The 14,268-nt window shown below is 49.2% G+C and overlaps 6 protein-coding genes across 6 annotated transcripts; 2 read left to right on the forward strand and 4 right to left on the reverse strand.

The window, feature by feature from the left end:
- Positions 1-644: 644 nt before the first annotated feature.
- FOIG_06151 (uncharacterized protein) lies at positions 645-1,850 on the reverse strand. The gene has a single exon (XM_031205141.1). It carries the CDS (start codon positions 1,487-1,489, stop codon positions 752-754), a length of 738 nt encoding a protein of 245 aa, XP_031065390.1. The 5' UTR covers positions 1,490-1,850; the 3' UTR covers positions 645-751.
- Positions 1,851-1,981: 131 nt separating this feature from the next.
- FOIG_06152 (uncharacterized protein) lies at positions 1,982-3,616 on the reverse strand (the record flags this gene model as incomplete). Its single annotated transcript, XM_031205142.1, has 2 exons — positions 1,982-2,202; positions 3,526-3,616. 2 exons carry the CDS (start codon positions 3,614-3,616, stop codon positions 1,982-1,984), a joined length of 312 nt encoding a protein of 103 aa, XP_031065391.1.
- Positions 3,617-4,724: 1,108 nt separating this feature from the next.
- FOIG_06153 (uncharacterized protein) lies at positions 4,725-9,384 on the forward strand. The gene is made up of 2 exons (XM_031205143.1): positions 4,725-7,187; positions 7,234-9,384. Exons 1-2 carry the CDS (start codon positions 5,965-5,967, stop codon positions 8,246-8,248), a joined length of 2,238 nt encoding a protein of 745 aa, XP_031065392.1. The 5' UTR covers positions 4,725-5,964; the 3' UTR covers positions 8,249-9,384.
- FOIG_06154 (uncharacterized protein) lies at positions 5,470-11,941 on the reverse strand. The gene is made up of 2 exons (XM_031205144.1): positions 10,009-11,941; positions 5,470-9,960 (listed from the first exon to the last, which is right to left on the reverse strand). The coding sequence occupies exons 1-2, from the start codon at positions 10,126-10,128 to the stop codon at positions 9,067-9,069; spliced, it is 1,014 nt and encodes a 337-aa protein (XP_031065393.1). The 5' UTR covers positions 10,129-11,941; the 3' UTR covers positions 5,470-9,066.
- Positions 10,591-12,180, forward strand: FOIG_06155 (protein transporter sec-13). Its single transcript, XM_031205145.1, has 4 exons — positions 10,591-10,703; positions 10,797-10,838; positions 10,945-11,060; positions 11,118-12,180. Exons 1-4 carry the CDS (start codon positions 10,701-10,703, stop codon positions 11,872-11,874), a joined length of 918 nt encoding a protein of 305 aa, XP_031065394.1. The 5' UTR covers positions 10,591-10,700; the 3' UTR covers positions 11,875-12,180.
- Positions 12,181-12,266: 86 nt separating this feature from the next.
- Positions 12,267-14,125, reverse strand: FOIG_06156 (uncharacterized protein). Its single transcript, XM_031205146.1, has 3 exons — positions 13,552-14,125; positions 12,730-13,501; positions 12,267-12,678 (listed from the first exon to the last, which is right to left on the reverse strand). The coding sequence occupies exons 1-3, from the start codon at positions 13,855-13,857 to the stop codon at positions 12,410-12,412; spliced, it is 1,347 nt and encodes a 448-aa protein (XP_031065395.1). The 5' UTR covers positions 13,858-14,125; the 3' UTR covers positions 12,267-12,409.
- Positions 14,126-14,268: the final 143 nt, after the last annotated feature.

Genomic DNA, 14,268 nt, shown 5'->3' on the forward strand with positions numbered 1-14,268 from the left:
TTTCTTTGTCGTACTTGACTGGGGAAGATCACCGTGCGTTATTTCTTTTTTTTTTTTTTTTTTTTTTTTTTTTTTTTTTTTTTTTTTTTTTTTTGCTACCGCAGATATTACGTATCGCACCTTGTGTATGAGAGGGAGCACACGACACTTCTTGAGTCGTTAGAGGCATGTGAATGGTCGAGACTCTATCCCTACGTCATTTTGACCTTTAGTTACCTGGTAGCAATCATCGAAAGGTCTAGACCCTCACGTTTCAAGATGGATATTAGCAATTCTGGTTTCGTTCCTTGTTATACAGCTCGATGACCAAGTTGCTATAATTGTGCCACACTGGATGGGATAAATTCTTTGTGACGTAGTTCAAGCGATTCGAAGTAATGGCTGTGATAACATTCTTTCTAAAGCATAACATTGAAACAAAATATGCAGAGCAGCTACTCATATTATCAAATCATACATGCATAGTATCTATTATCGCATCAAAGGCATGCGGATTGAATGCAAGCGGCTAATACGCTGATGGCCATACCAACAAGAAACAAAGAACGGCAAGCGACATTCGTCAAATTGATACGTGCAAGCAATCGTGAATTCATTCATAACCCTTCAGTTGTCTCATGACTGAGTTCCAATAACGCCATGTTCGCCATCCCAAGTTTGTTGGCTATACATATCCAAATACAATCATCAACATGAACAGAAAGCACAACACTACTCAATAGGTTTTGCCCGTCAATCCAGTCTCAAGACATTAATCTTCCCCAGAACTCCAACCGTCTGATTCTGAAGAAGGACCTCTTCTACCTCCTGGGTGGTTCTGGCCAGTCAAGTCGATAAAAGGAGCTCCGCCGGGCATTCCACCGGGCATTTGGGGATGCATGGGAGGTGGCGGAGGCATGTGAGGAGGAGGAGGGCCACCATACCCGCCCATCATCGGGGCAGGAGGAGGACCACCACCGAAATTGGGATCATAGCCTTCATCATAGATACCATCGCCGTAGCCGGCATCATAACCTGGACCTTCGTCGTAGCCTCCGTCCATGGGTGGGGCCATCGGAGGCGGAGGTGGATGTTGTGGTGGGGGGCCGCCGTTCATGTTCATCGGCTGAACCACCGGCCGGGGAACGGCTCCGTCAAAGTGCTTACGGGAGCCACCTCCGCTCTTGTGACTCCGTCCACTTCGCTTACTATGTCCACTGTTGGTGCTACCCCTGCTGCTACCGCTGTAGTAGTAGCTATTGGGATGAACAACCCAGTAGAGTTGTGTGTCGGACTGATCCCAGTTAGAGAACGTCGAGCCACCGGAACTGACTGAACGGTCATCACGGTAGTCTCTTGTTCTCTTCTTGACAGCTGTAGCTCCAGGTGGTGCTCCAGCTACCCATGAGAGAAAGCGGAGAGCCTTGGGCTGTTTCTTGGGTATCCGGGTATAAGTAGTCGTCCATGCCGATGAGCGGCTGTCATCTGAGTAGACGGATGAACGTGACATGGTGGATTATTAGAGATGGTAATTACTTGGAGAATGAGGCGGGTGGCAATGAGTTTGTGAGGTTAGAATGTGTTAATGGTGTGCAGTTCACAAACCAAAGCAGTGAGCTGAGGCTGGTGTTGTGCTGGAGGCAAGGTGATGCTTGCCAAGCGTGGCAGAATGGGCAATAGAAAGAAGGGGTTCCTTGTTCAAGAGAGAAGAGATCGACATGAAGAGCTAAAGAAGAAAGGACGAGGCAAACGAGAGACGGACATGGGAGCATGATATAGACGGGAACTAAACACACGGACTAGGCGAGGTCTACACAACGTCTACGTACTTGGAATTGACCATTGCACAAAAGCAATCGTCAGGATCGGCTGCCTCATCAAGGCATCTCATATTCTGCGGGCGACGAGAAAAGAGGCTATTGTCTCATATGGTTGTTGCACATTGCACAACAGGACAGGCTGTGGTAGCGGCAGAAGCAGAGAACAACAGGGGTAGTTGGAGTCAGTAAGTGAGTGGGTGTGAAGACCGTCCGTCGTGCAGCGTCTTCTGTGCGAGCGGGCTTACACGATACGACTCTCCAGGTGATGTGCAGTGCAGTACGGTACGGTACCGGTACGCTGCAAGTGACGGGCCGCCAGTGGATTTTGGTTGACGGCGGGAGGGAACAGACGTTCCTTGAGGCTCTCGGGCGAGCAGCCAAGGGGCCATGGACGCTGTGCAAGCTGGACGATCGTGCGCCACGTTCGCCCTGCTTTGGAGAGGGGTAAGGTGATAGATGATCTAGGACAGAGATGAGGGTGTAAGAGATGCAAATCTCGTGGGCGAGTAGTTTAATGTGAAGCGAACGGTACACGTTGTAGTGGTTCGCCAGTAGTTGTCAAGTTGGACTAATCAGTATCGAGTAGACGATGAGAAATTAAGTTGAACTATGCGATTGACAGCTCGGGTTGATCAACTCAATTGGCCACGGAACACGAACAGACACAGCCCGTGGAACTGAATTGGCCGAGAGTCCAAGTTCCTTGAAACTTGGCTGACACAAGACCCGTTCGACAGCATAATCCACCAACGAATATCATAAAAAATCAGGACACTTTAACTAAACACAGCAGGCTGCGGAGCCATGCGAACGCTTGAGGACAGTGTATAACTGACGCCTAGACGTCATGCAGCGGCATGCATTTCGCTGTGGCTGCCGTTTTCTCTTTTCTCACTGCCTCTTATCTGGACCGAAACAAGTTAAACGAGGCTGCAGTGCGGTGGTCTGCTCTACGCGGGACGTTTTCAAGCGGTGATGTTGAGCCACAACGATTGGCTGCTGGAGCATGCAAGCTGCCGCCGTAACAGGGCTGACTGGTTGGTTATGCGTGAGGGAGGGGTTGTGCTGTGACATGATGGGATTGGAAGAGGTTTTATGCAGTTGCGAGGTGAGCAAGAATGTGATGGGGTTGAAAAATAAACGCCCTTGGAAAGGGTAGAGTTGCTGTTTGGAGTCAAGAGGCATGTGGAAGTGCAGAAACGAAACGAAACATGAATTATAAGGCTGACGATCCAGGGATAAAGGGTCGAGAGTTGCATACTGTAAGTGCCTTTCTGAGCTTCATTGATAAACTATTCTAGGACATTATAGGTTAGCAGATGTGAACATTTGATTGTAGGGTAACATGTAGTCGATGGCCTGATAACAGACATTGTGTATTTGATACTCTGGTGGCATAGTATACAAGGTCTGACATCTAGTATACCTGGTACAATCACCATTTCACACAGATCACCACTTTGAAGGATTCATCTTGTCAACCGTGTGATCTGTGGACTATGCGAGTGCTCAACTCGTTGTTTAATGACATTCATGCTGAACATGTGGTTAAGACACCAGGCAACCCGAGAGTTGGGTTAAGTATCATGGTTGGTTCATTCGTCAACCGGCAGTCGGAAACTACTGTACCCCAGAAATGACATGAGAGTGGGCTAGAAAAAACAAGGCGAGCATTTTCAACGCTTCATTTTCAACCGGTGTGGCAGATATAAGAGAGAGATCTCACCTGCCTGTGCAAAGATCAATGAGAACCATCTGTCTGACACCATCTTCTCAGTGACAACGCATACATCGAAATCGTCCAACTTTGTCTGCATCTTGAGACACTCGAGATGAAGACTCTGGTTGGATAAGGTACTCTAGAAGCAAGTGCGCCCTTGAGCATGCTCCGAGTCGTGTTGCACGTTTCCGAAGCATAGACTACATGAACCTGAGAAACAGCCCAGTTCAACACAGGTGAGATGAGGGATAGCCCACGTGCAAGCCATCAGGGATACAGGGAGAGAGAGCCGACTAGCCGACCGTTGGATGCTATTCAGAACTAACTGGGAAATTAACATCGACAAAGCCCTCGCTCTGTGCAAATCAACAAATGACAATTCTAGAAGACGAGTTGGAAAAAACTTGGATATTATGTGGATCGATTATGAAGATGGGGTTTTCGCTTGAGTGAGCAAATATTTAGATCATCTTGGTGAGATCAGCGGAGACCGGGAATGACAGACACTGACAAGGAGAGGCAAGAAAACTTGAGACCTTTGATCTAAGTGATAAAAAGACTTACGTAAACTTAGTATATCACACTAGGACTTTAGACCAGTTTATTTTGGCACCCTGATTCAGCGTCAGAAGTTTTCTTGCTCCCTGAGGGACTGAGACCTGGGAATCAGGAGAGAGCATCGCTGCCGGTTCGGCCGGGATCACCCATTTCGTGCAGTGCGATCTGAGGAATGTGATGGAAGTAAGGAAGCGCCTGAACTTGAGTGCTGATAAGCCATGCAGTGAAACAGAGAATGGGAATCGGTTCATAACTTCACATGGTCTTCTTCCAACGATGATCAGATTGCCTATCTTTAATTGTTAATGGTAGACCCTGAACTCATCACGGCAGTTTGAACTCGACTGTAAACAAAGAGTACAGTACCATCCACACAAGGATCTTGGCGCGTGAAAACCAGCTGGAACCGATAATGGAAGGCCAATGCCTCGGAGTGTGCTACCGATGCTGCGCAACCCCTAGTCAGGTTTGGTTGCCAAGCGGGAGAAGAGCCGACGGTGACAGTATCCATGACATGACTGAAAGACAATCATTGCCGAGACTTCCAATGATGAAGATGATAGTAACGACTAGTTATATCCATACTATGGGATAGTCTGCATCATGATGTGTTGAGGGAATGGATGACTGTAAATACGAGGATCCACCACGTAAACATCAATATCAACACCCAACTATGCATATCCGTACACAAACCTTCAAAAATAGAGTCTCGCGAGTAGCCAAGTTCCGATGACCAATGACGCAGGAATGAAACCTCTCCATTAGTGATCCATCCACAAAGACAAGCCCAATGCTGCTCGCTGAAACCGCTCCAAGCTGCGTCACTGGCTGTTGCTCGAAACGGGGTCCTCGGTCCGCCAATCGCATGATCCAGGGCGCTCACTCGCCCCTTAGGCCCAGCTCCGCCGTTCCAAACCTGGCCCCAGGCACTTGCACTGCCAGCCCAGGGGGAATTTGTGGTTTTTACCCTCTGACAATGGGGGGACACACATTGGGGAACACGGAAGGTTCAATTGCAGATAAGAGAGTTAATCTTTTGCAGATCATGACTGTTTGATGGGATTAAGAATGTGCTGAGTGTTGCACAACCGTGCTCTTCCTCGTGCACGCCTCTCTTTGTGTCTTTAGCTAGGCCTTTATTAAGCTTTCACGCGCCCTGAACTCTTCTGGTAGTTAACTCAACTCAGGTTCGAGGAAAACAAAAAACCTCCGCTGGAATTGCTAGCTCAGGCAGTTCTAGACCATCTTGAGCCTAGCCCGGACTCCCTCGAGGTCTTCCCCTTTCCAGACCAGTTCTGACTGGCTTAGGATGGGGCGTTGGGTCCACTGAAGCCCGCTGGGAAAGTCGGGACCCTCTCTTGGTATGGCGCCTGCTTGCCTCCTGTTGGTCTGTTCTCCCAGTCTCCCTCCTCCTGTTTCTGTTGTGTAGCCACTCTCAGTCGCTCCCTCGCTCCTCTTCGAAACCCGCTTTCTCTTTCTTGGCTTTTTGCAGTTCTGTCCATCCTGTCAATCCCCATCGATCCATCCATCCCATCCCAACCACGACTAAACAAATCATCATCATCATCATCATCAATCAATCGAATCGAATTCAATCTCTCAATCACTCTCGCTCATCCGATTATCGACCTGACTCGAGTCATCGAATTTCCCGTTTCGAACTCAATATTCGCTCGCTACAAACTGTCTCCTTATCTGACTTTGTCTCCCGAAAACGACTCCCTTCGCCATTGGCTTGACGACCGCTCCCCTTCGAATCCCGACACCGTTCATCGCCCCCTTGGATCTCAACGTCGACTTCAACTCTTGAAATTCAACGACTTGTAGGGCACGCCCTTGCAGGCGTCTTTGGCTTGAAGCCCTGGCCTCCCTTTCCACCACGCCATGGATCCCAACAACGGGAAGGACTCTAGCAACTCGCGTCGCTCATCGACCCGACGCTCGCGTTCCTTGAGGCTGTCCACTGGTAGTGGTGCCGACGATGACTACGATCTCAGTGCTATGATGGTGGCGGATGGCTTCCGACCGTCCGATAATGCCACCTCTTCTTCTTCTTCCATGAACCCGACTTCAAACTCCAATACCCAACCCGAATCGTCATTATCATCGACTGAATCCTTTTCCCAACAATCGGCATCTACAAAGTCATCACAGGCACCACTTGTCTCTGGATCAGGTGAAATCGCACCTGCCATCCGCAATCGACCTTCTAGCATCTCCAAGCCTCACCGAAATCATGATTCTCTTGCTCTTCGAAACGACGGCACATCAACTGCTGACCGATCTCACATACGCAACAACCACAGTCTATCGTCAGATTCTCCGGTCATTCGCGCCGAAAGTCCATATACAGGCCCATCTGGTCCCTCTCATCCATATCAGATGTATCCTCAGCGAACAATGAGTGTGGCTACTACATCTACCACCGCCAACGCAGTCATACCAGAAGATCGTTCTTATGGAGGCACTCAAGCTCCAACTCATCCATACGCTCTTTACACACAAAACACCACCTCCGGCGAGAGCAGCGCACCCTCGATTCCAGTGGGATTCAACGGCTTGGGAGGAACTTATCAGCGACAACTAGGACCGGATGGAGAAGAGGCAGGTGATTTGGTCGGCCCATTGGGCCATATGGAGGAACTGCCGCCCTACACCAGATATCCGGATAATGCGTATGTGCCTAAACCTGCAACACAAACACCAGTATCGCCAGTATCGCCAGTATCGCCCGTGTCTGAGCCCGCATCCCCCACCAGGGAAATTCCAGGAGCTGGTGGAATTGGTATGGCAACTCGCGATCCTGAATTCTCATCAACGGATGATGACCTAGCTTTGCCGAGGACCCGGCCTTCAGTCAGAAGCCATGCCTCCGAGGCCAGCCATCACGACATCAACACCGCCGCCGCCGAAACTTCCGAGAAGCCTACTGTCAACAAATGGCAACGTAGGGCAAAGAAGAAGCTCTGGGGAATTGTACCTTACTGGGCTATTTGCCTCCTGCTTGTTGGCTTGATTCTCATGGGCATCATCATGGGTGCCGTTATTGGAACTATGCTCACAAAAAACCATAACAATAACCCAGATGGACCCCCTGATCCAAATGAGTAAGTTTTGCTGTTGACCTTCACTATCATGCTAACTCCTGTCCAGCAAATATTCTTACCAACCTCCGACCACGACCACATATGACCCTGAGATCATCACAACCATACCGACTGACTTGCCCCCAATGGCCGTAGGGCGTTTTGCACTCCCCAATATTGACCCTAGCCCTCAGAATAGCAATGCCTGTTTCAACGACTCGCAACAGTCATCGGCCTGGTCCTGTGACATTGTCATCCCTATGTGGTCGATTCAGATCGATAAAGGCACAAGATCCAAGTCCAAACCTTGCTACAATCTGACTCTCAAAGCTATTCCTGATAAGGACACGCCATTTCCGTGGGGTGCCCAACCTCCCAGCATTCCTCAGCCAACACCTATGGTATTAGTTAACGACACGTTGGAACTTGCACGCGGTCCTGCTTGGTGGTTGAGGACAAAGTACAACAAGACTGTCATCGTTTCCGAGAAGAAGTTTGGTGCTGCTCTGAGCAAGCGAGGTTGGGACGGCGACGATGAATATGAAGACTACAACTCTTTCCATCGATTCAAGAACAAGGCCCCCCCCAATGCCAAGAAGGGCGACAAGCCTTGGATATGTACATGGCCAGACACTGTCATCGAGTTCTTTATTTACCCCGGTGAAAATTCTTCGACCTATCATCCCCCTTCTGCGACAACTACTGGTTCCGAAGGTGCCACTGCCACATACAGCACCTATTCTAGCACATCCACAGCCGACTGGAGCTCTTGGAAACAACCCGTGCCCGTGTTCCCCCATGTTTACAAGATGGTTGAGCGCCGATTTCTATGGGGTGAAGAATCCGTGGCGACTTGCACTCAATACGAGATCATTGGCGACGGAGATGAGAAGAGGCCGGTCGAAAAAGACGGTAAGAAGGTTGTGATCGTCATTGTTGAACAGGAGAATGAGGATGTTGATACCCTGGACCTTACCTTCACAAAGCGCTCAGAACTTGAGACCAAGAAAGCGCTTCGACAGTTGCTGAAACGAACAAACCCGTCACTTACCGATTGCGGTTGCTCATGGACGTCACTATAAAGAGTTGATCTCATTTATATTGCCCTTATTTGGCATGGATTCGCTTATTTATACATGACGAGCCCTGCCATTTTCTACCTTACACATTCTTCTTCGATATCATGGCGTTATGCATACAAGACTAAGGGGGCCATTACTGGATGACACGATTCTTATATATCCGTCGTGTCTACACTGATTTTCTGTCATTACTCAAGATTGCATCATGCGAGAAGGAACGAGAGTCATGTAACGGAATGCATTTTGGGTCACAAATGAAAGGAAGGGAATATCTGGAGTTATGGGAGCGACTGACCGCTTATGAAAAGAAATGCCTATTGATTGATTCAAGTCCTTTGATTTGTGATTGTGTTTTACATTGGCTACAAGCGTGTTTTTTTCACTGTCAATGGTACATAAACCCGCTGTTCTCAGCCTGAAATATGATTCTCAGTTGTACTTGAAGTTAATTACTTCGACGCCTGTTAATTCATACGGATTCGTATCCGATGCTGACTTTCTAACCATGATGTACATAATTTGCCATTATATACCATGACAAAGCGATCCCCTTCTGCTCCAATGGACCTTAAGGGTCCGGCTTGATCAGTTATGATTCCGTTATCCTAGAACGTCGTTCGACTGAGATGTTCGGTGCAAGAACTAGGAAACGAGGCTGCATCCCACAGCGAGTCGTTCATCGATGCAACCTCCCACCGTGACGTCAACTCGTCTTGATGCGGACTACTAAAATTTGCTGAAGAACGTTTGATAGTATCATGATTGTGTAAACGTAGCCTCGAGGCTATGCGTCTGATTTCGTCAAGGTCTCGCAGGCGTCACTGGGCGTCTTTCCCAACAGCTCCCTCGTTCTCCGGGGTTTCCCGAATCTCATTGTCGATGATGTCTTTCCTTCCATCTCGGAAATCTCGCATTAATGACAAGAAGACTGAGTTCTTCCATTTCTCGCCATCCTCATGCTCGACTGACTCAAGAAGACGCTCTGCAGCATCTGCAACTTCTGACTTTGTCTTTGCCGCCTCAACAGGTTCTGTGACCACTGACTCCTCTGTCTCAAGAGAAAGGCTGGCAATATCTGGTGTTGCGAGCTTGGTAGGGTTAGCCTCCAATGTCGGCTCAGCGGTTGTCTCCTGTTGGGAGGCTTCTTGAGCTTCAGCTTGTGCTATTGCTGCGTCATTGAGTTCCAGCTCACGAGCCATCTGGTCCATCATGGCGTCAACCTCTTCCATCCCGCCACCGGTGTTGTTAGCCATCCACTTTGACATTTCATCATCAAAGCCAACCTCTTGAGTCATCGCAGCATTGCCGTTCATGAAAGCGCCGTTGGCCTGGCCATAAATAGGAGAGAAAGCAGAGTTTGGTTGAACAAATGCGGCTTGGAAGTTCATCTGGGGAGCGGGTTGATGCATCTGAGGTGCAGGCTGAGCGAAGCCGTTCTGAAGAGGTTGACGCTGCTGTGACTGATTTGCGAAGCGGCTGAAGTCTGCTGCCCAGTTGCTTACGTCCACGGAGGGAGAATGATGCCCTTGGCGAAACTGTGGTGCTTGCGCAGCGTGAAAGGCTGGTGAGTGACCTTGTTCAAGGACAGCGGCATGGGCTGCTAATCTTCCTGCTGCATGATGCTGAGGGATACCTGGAAGAGTTGATGGGCCATCCATGAACGCTCCAAAGCCATCTGCGCCTTGCATCTGTTGTGGTACAGATCTGAAAGACTGATGATGTTTAGCTTATAAGTCTCTAGTAGATGCGTGAGTGCTTACAGAATGACCTTGAGGGCCAGCGCGATCTACGAGTCTGTCTTGATGATGGCTGACATCTCGGGCTTGGTGGTCAATAAGACGCTTGAAGGGTGTTCCTCCGCTACACGACGCGTCCGCCATAATTGAGTGAGATGTTGGATATATGAGTTGATGAAGATGCTGAGAGAGCACTGAGTAGGTAGTATACCTCGGCGTACGTGATGGGTCTAGTGGCGCGTATATAGTATATAGAATGTCTAACGGTGAAGCTGTTGAAAGCTGATTATAGAAGGCTGAAAGTGCGGCACGAAGATCAAAATGTAGATGCGAGGTTGAAGATGAATAATCCAAGAGCCGCTTTCCCCAGAAATCAAGTCCAAGTTTCCAATTCAAGACCGAGTCCCGATGGCTCGTGATTGCCCGCTCTCCCGCCCCGTCCGGGGAAGCCTGCGCCGAGGCAACATTAAACTCGGTACGTACTGCGCCGTTCGGATACAAATGCGGCAAGTGGGGTGTTCAAGCCGAGATCACGTTTATATCCACGTGATCTCTAGCTTGGCCAACTGTCACCACCGCCACGGTCTGGCGCGGGCCACCTCAGATAGCTCCAGGTCATGGGCGGTATCGTGTCCTCTGATAGCCACCTTTTCTATTAATTCATCCTTTTTTCTTGTTTCCTTTTGCGCTGTAACTTTGGTGTGAAATCTAGCAAGATGGTAAGTGATACATGAATCATGAGATCCCCATCTTGTCCCATCTGAAGCGAGCAATACCCAACTTGTTCTACTATAGCTAACCCACCCCTTTAGTCGGCGCAAGTTATCACCAACTCTGGTCATGAGGACATGATTGTACGTTCCCGCTCCCGATTGATGCGACTCGAAGCTATGCAATACATAGCCAAGCTCGACACGATATCTCCCTACGACTTCGAATCATACTGACAGCTACTCCCAGCATGATGCTGTCCTCGATTACTACGGGCGCAAGCTAGCTACCTGCTCTGGCGACAAGACGATCAAGATCTTTGAGATTGAGGGCGAAACCCAGCGATTGATCGAGACTCTCAAGGGGTAGGCTCGAAATACCCCTATACCTAGGGAGGGGAAGCTGACAGGGTCGACTTACAGACATGAGGGTGCCGTCTGGTGTGTCGCTTGGGCGCATCCCAAGTACGGCAACATCCTCGCATCGGCTGGTTACGATGGCAAGGTATTCATCTGGAAGGAGCAGGGCGGACAGAACAACGCATGGCAGCGAATCTACGACTTCAACCTACACAAGGCCTCGGTCAACGTCGTTTCATGGTCTCCCCATGAGGCTGGCTGTCTGCTAGCATGCGCCTCCTCCGACGGCAATGTGAGCGTTCTCGAGTTCAAGGACAACAGCATCGACCACACCATCTTCCCCGCCCACGGTCTCGGCGTCAACTCTGTCTCCTGGGCTCCCGCTACTACTCCTGGAAGCATCGTCAGCAGCGCCCCTGGTCCTGGTGCTACCGGCAACCGACGATTCGTTTCTGGTGGCAGCGACAACGTTCTCAAGATCTGGGCTTTTGATGCTGCTTCTCAGACCTACAAGCAAGAGCGTGAGCCCCTGACTGGTCATACCGACTGGGTTCGCGATGTTGCCTGGTCCCCTACTGTCCTCCAAAAGTCCTACATCGCTTCTGCTTCGCAGGACAAGACAGTCCGTATTTGGACATCTGACCCCTCAAACCCTACCCAGTGGGAATCTAAGGTCCTCAACTTTGAGGCGGCTGTGTGGCGAGTTAGCTGGTCGCTCAGCGGCAATGTGCTGGCGGTAAGCGGCCAGGACAACAAGGTGTCGTTGTGGAAGGAGAATCTACGAGGCGAGTGGGAGTGCGTCAAGACAATTGAGGAATAGATGGAGGCAGAGTAAAGCGCGACGCAACTATGAGTACAAATAGGAGAGCCAGGCGTTCAAGGCAAACAAAAGGGTGATTATCTTGCTATGACCTCTTGGTCCCGATGTGGGACGCCATGTGATGAGCGCGAATGTAGCCGAATAACGCTATACATGGGCTTGTGTATATCACGGGCCTTGGACCCGATTACTTTTCTGGCGGGACATTGTGATGGATGAAGAGAGCCACTCTGGCTTAGTAATAGAACTGAGAATTCTTAAAAATGTTATGTTATCGATGCTTGAATATTGAATTGCTATGACGATACGAAACAGCTGTGCCCACAACTTAAACTGTTGTTCCAACTCAGAAACACTGATACTCCACCCGTCCACCAGCACTCTGATTAAGCCTTAATTAAAACACAAGAACTTGGTTGCCCACTTGGAACTATCAAGCAAGGAAGCCTCCCATGATAACTGCGGCTAATGTCATGATTAACGCAGCCGACCCAGGACGTAAGACGAAGGCAGAATTATCGTCATTGGCACCCTCCTAAGATTTATTGCCTCCCCTATCCCGGGTAGTGTCATTGTGATTTACCACGAAAATCTCACCAGTTTTATCAGAGGAGAAGAACAACCGATTTTTTGAGTCCAAGGCCAGGCCAACAGGGCGGAAACAGTCATCCGGGCATTTGTTGAGTGATTTGTTGAAAATGATGGGTTTGGTGGCATTCCTGCTTCGTGAAGCGGCAGCCGCAGGTTGTCCATCTTTGAAGTCGGTATATGCAACTTGATATCCAACCGGCTCACGACGGTCCCCTGAGCATGTAAGTCAAGTGGCTCAGGGGGTAAAGTGGGATGATAACTTACAGCTTCCATGGAAAGAGATATATGCCCGTGTGCCGTTCTGGTCGAACTTAAGGTCCAAAGGCGAAGCGTTGGCTTGGAATACTAGCACGGGAGCAACGTAATCCCTTCTGCATTCCCGATCGGTTCGACGAGATTGACCAGACTTACGATCAGCAGCAAACTGTTGGCCAATTTTGAGGTCACCAAGCTTAGGAAACTTGTCTGTGGACCACAAGGCAAAGCAAAAAGGGTAGCCATAGTTGCCGCCGCGGCTCTCCGTAGAACCATTGAGATAGCCGTGAAAGTTCATCTCTTCGCCCGGATTATCATCGTGGATATCTTTGCCATCCCGATTAAGGCTGTCATAAGAGTTCTCAACGCTGAATATTCCACCAGTATCGGGGTGTTCTGCTATGCCGACCGAATTGTGCAGACCCCAGCCGAGGCGGACACCATCATCAACGTAGCTATAAGGCTTCGTATTGGGCGAACTGTTACTGAAAGATGAGATGTTGAAAACACGAATTTGAGAGCGGCCAGTGGAAAGGTCTTCGGTTCCCGGGTCAAGATATTTATCGCTCCCTCGGGAAACGAGAAGCATATCAGGGTATTTCTGTGAGATGAGAAGGGTTCGCGGTGTATAGCCTTCACTAGTCATGTTGTTAACTAGTGTCTGCTCTGAGGATTGATCCAGCGTGACTTTCTTAGGATCATAAGACCATGCGAAGACGCTCTCTGATGAGGAGGCATATATGGTGCGGCCATCCTTTGAAATGGCGAGCCCATGGTTTAGCTGTAAATTAGTTGGTGACCGATAGTGTAAGAATGTGGATGTAAACGCACATCACTCTTTTCAAGTAAAGTCGTCCTGCTTGAGACTCGGAGACATCTCCCTCCAGCGTCATTGTCATCGAGCTTCATGTGGATTATACCGTTTCCAGAATCTAAAACAATGAGAGCACCCTCACTGTCAAACAATATGCCGCGAGGTCGTGTTAGTTTATTGGCAATGACGGAATATTCCCAATTGGGAGCGGTAGCAGGCTCAGAGCCCTTTGGCTGGATTGTTTTGTAGGTGCATTGTTGGGCTGAAGCGAAAGAAATGATGAAGGAGATTAGAGCAATAGTGGCGATGCGGAAGGAGGCCATCTTCAACGGTGAGACGATGATGATGATGAGAGCATAAAGATGGGAGAGATGGCAATGTTTGTGATGAATGGGAGAAGAGAGCAAAGACGGGGCTCCTCATGGAAAGATGGGAATAAATGAATATCAGAAAGTCAGGGTAAGAGGCACTCGGGGTCTAGTGATGCCTGCCTGCCGTGTCATTGATGTCGAAGCCAAGAAGGTGCAGCTCTAAATCACCCAGTCACTCCCTGAAGAGAACACAGCACCTCGGTATTATTATACACCCGTGAGAATTGGATGTCAACTCATGGATAAACCATATATTTATTGGCGTAGTTATTGAGAGTATATCCCAAGTGTTATTCAACTGTGTTTATCCTCAACTTGTGTTTCTCCCACTGCGTTGTCTTGCGACCTGATCCAATCTATTAC

This window comes from Fusarium odoratissimum (assembly GCF_000260195.1).
Source record: "Fusarium odoratissimum NRRL 54006 unplaced genomic scaffold supercont1.8, whole genome shotgun sequence".
In the NCBI taxonomy this organism is placed as follows: Eukaryota; Fungi; Ascomycota; class Sordariomycetes; order Hypocreales; family Nectriaceae; genus Fusarium; species Fusarium odoratissimum.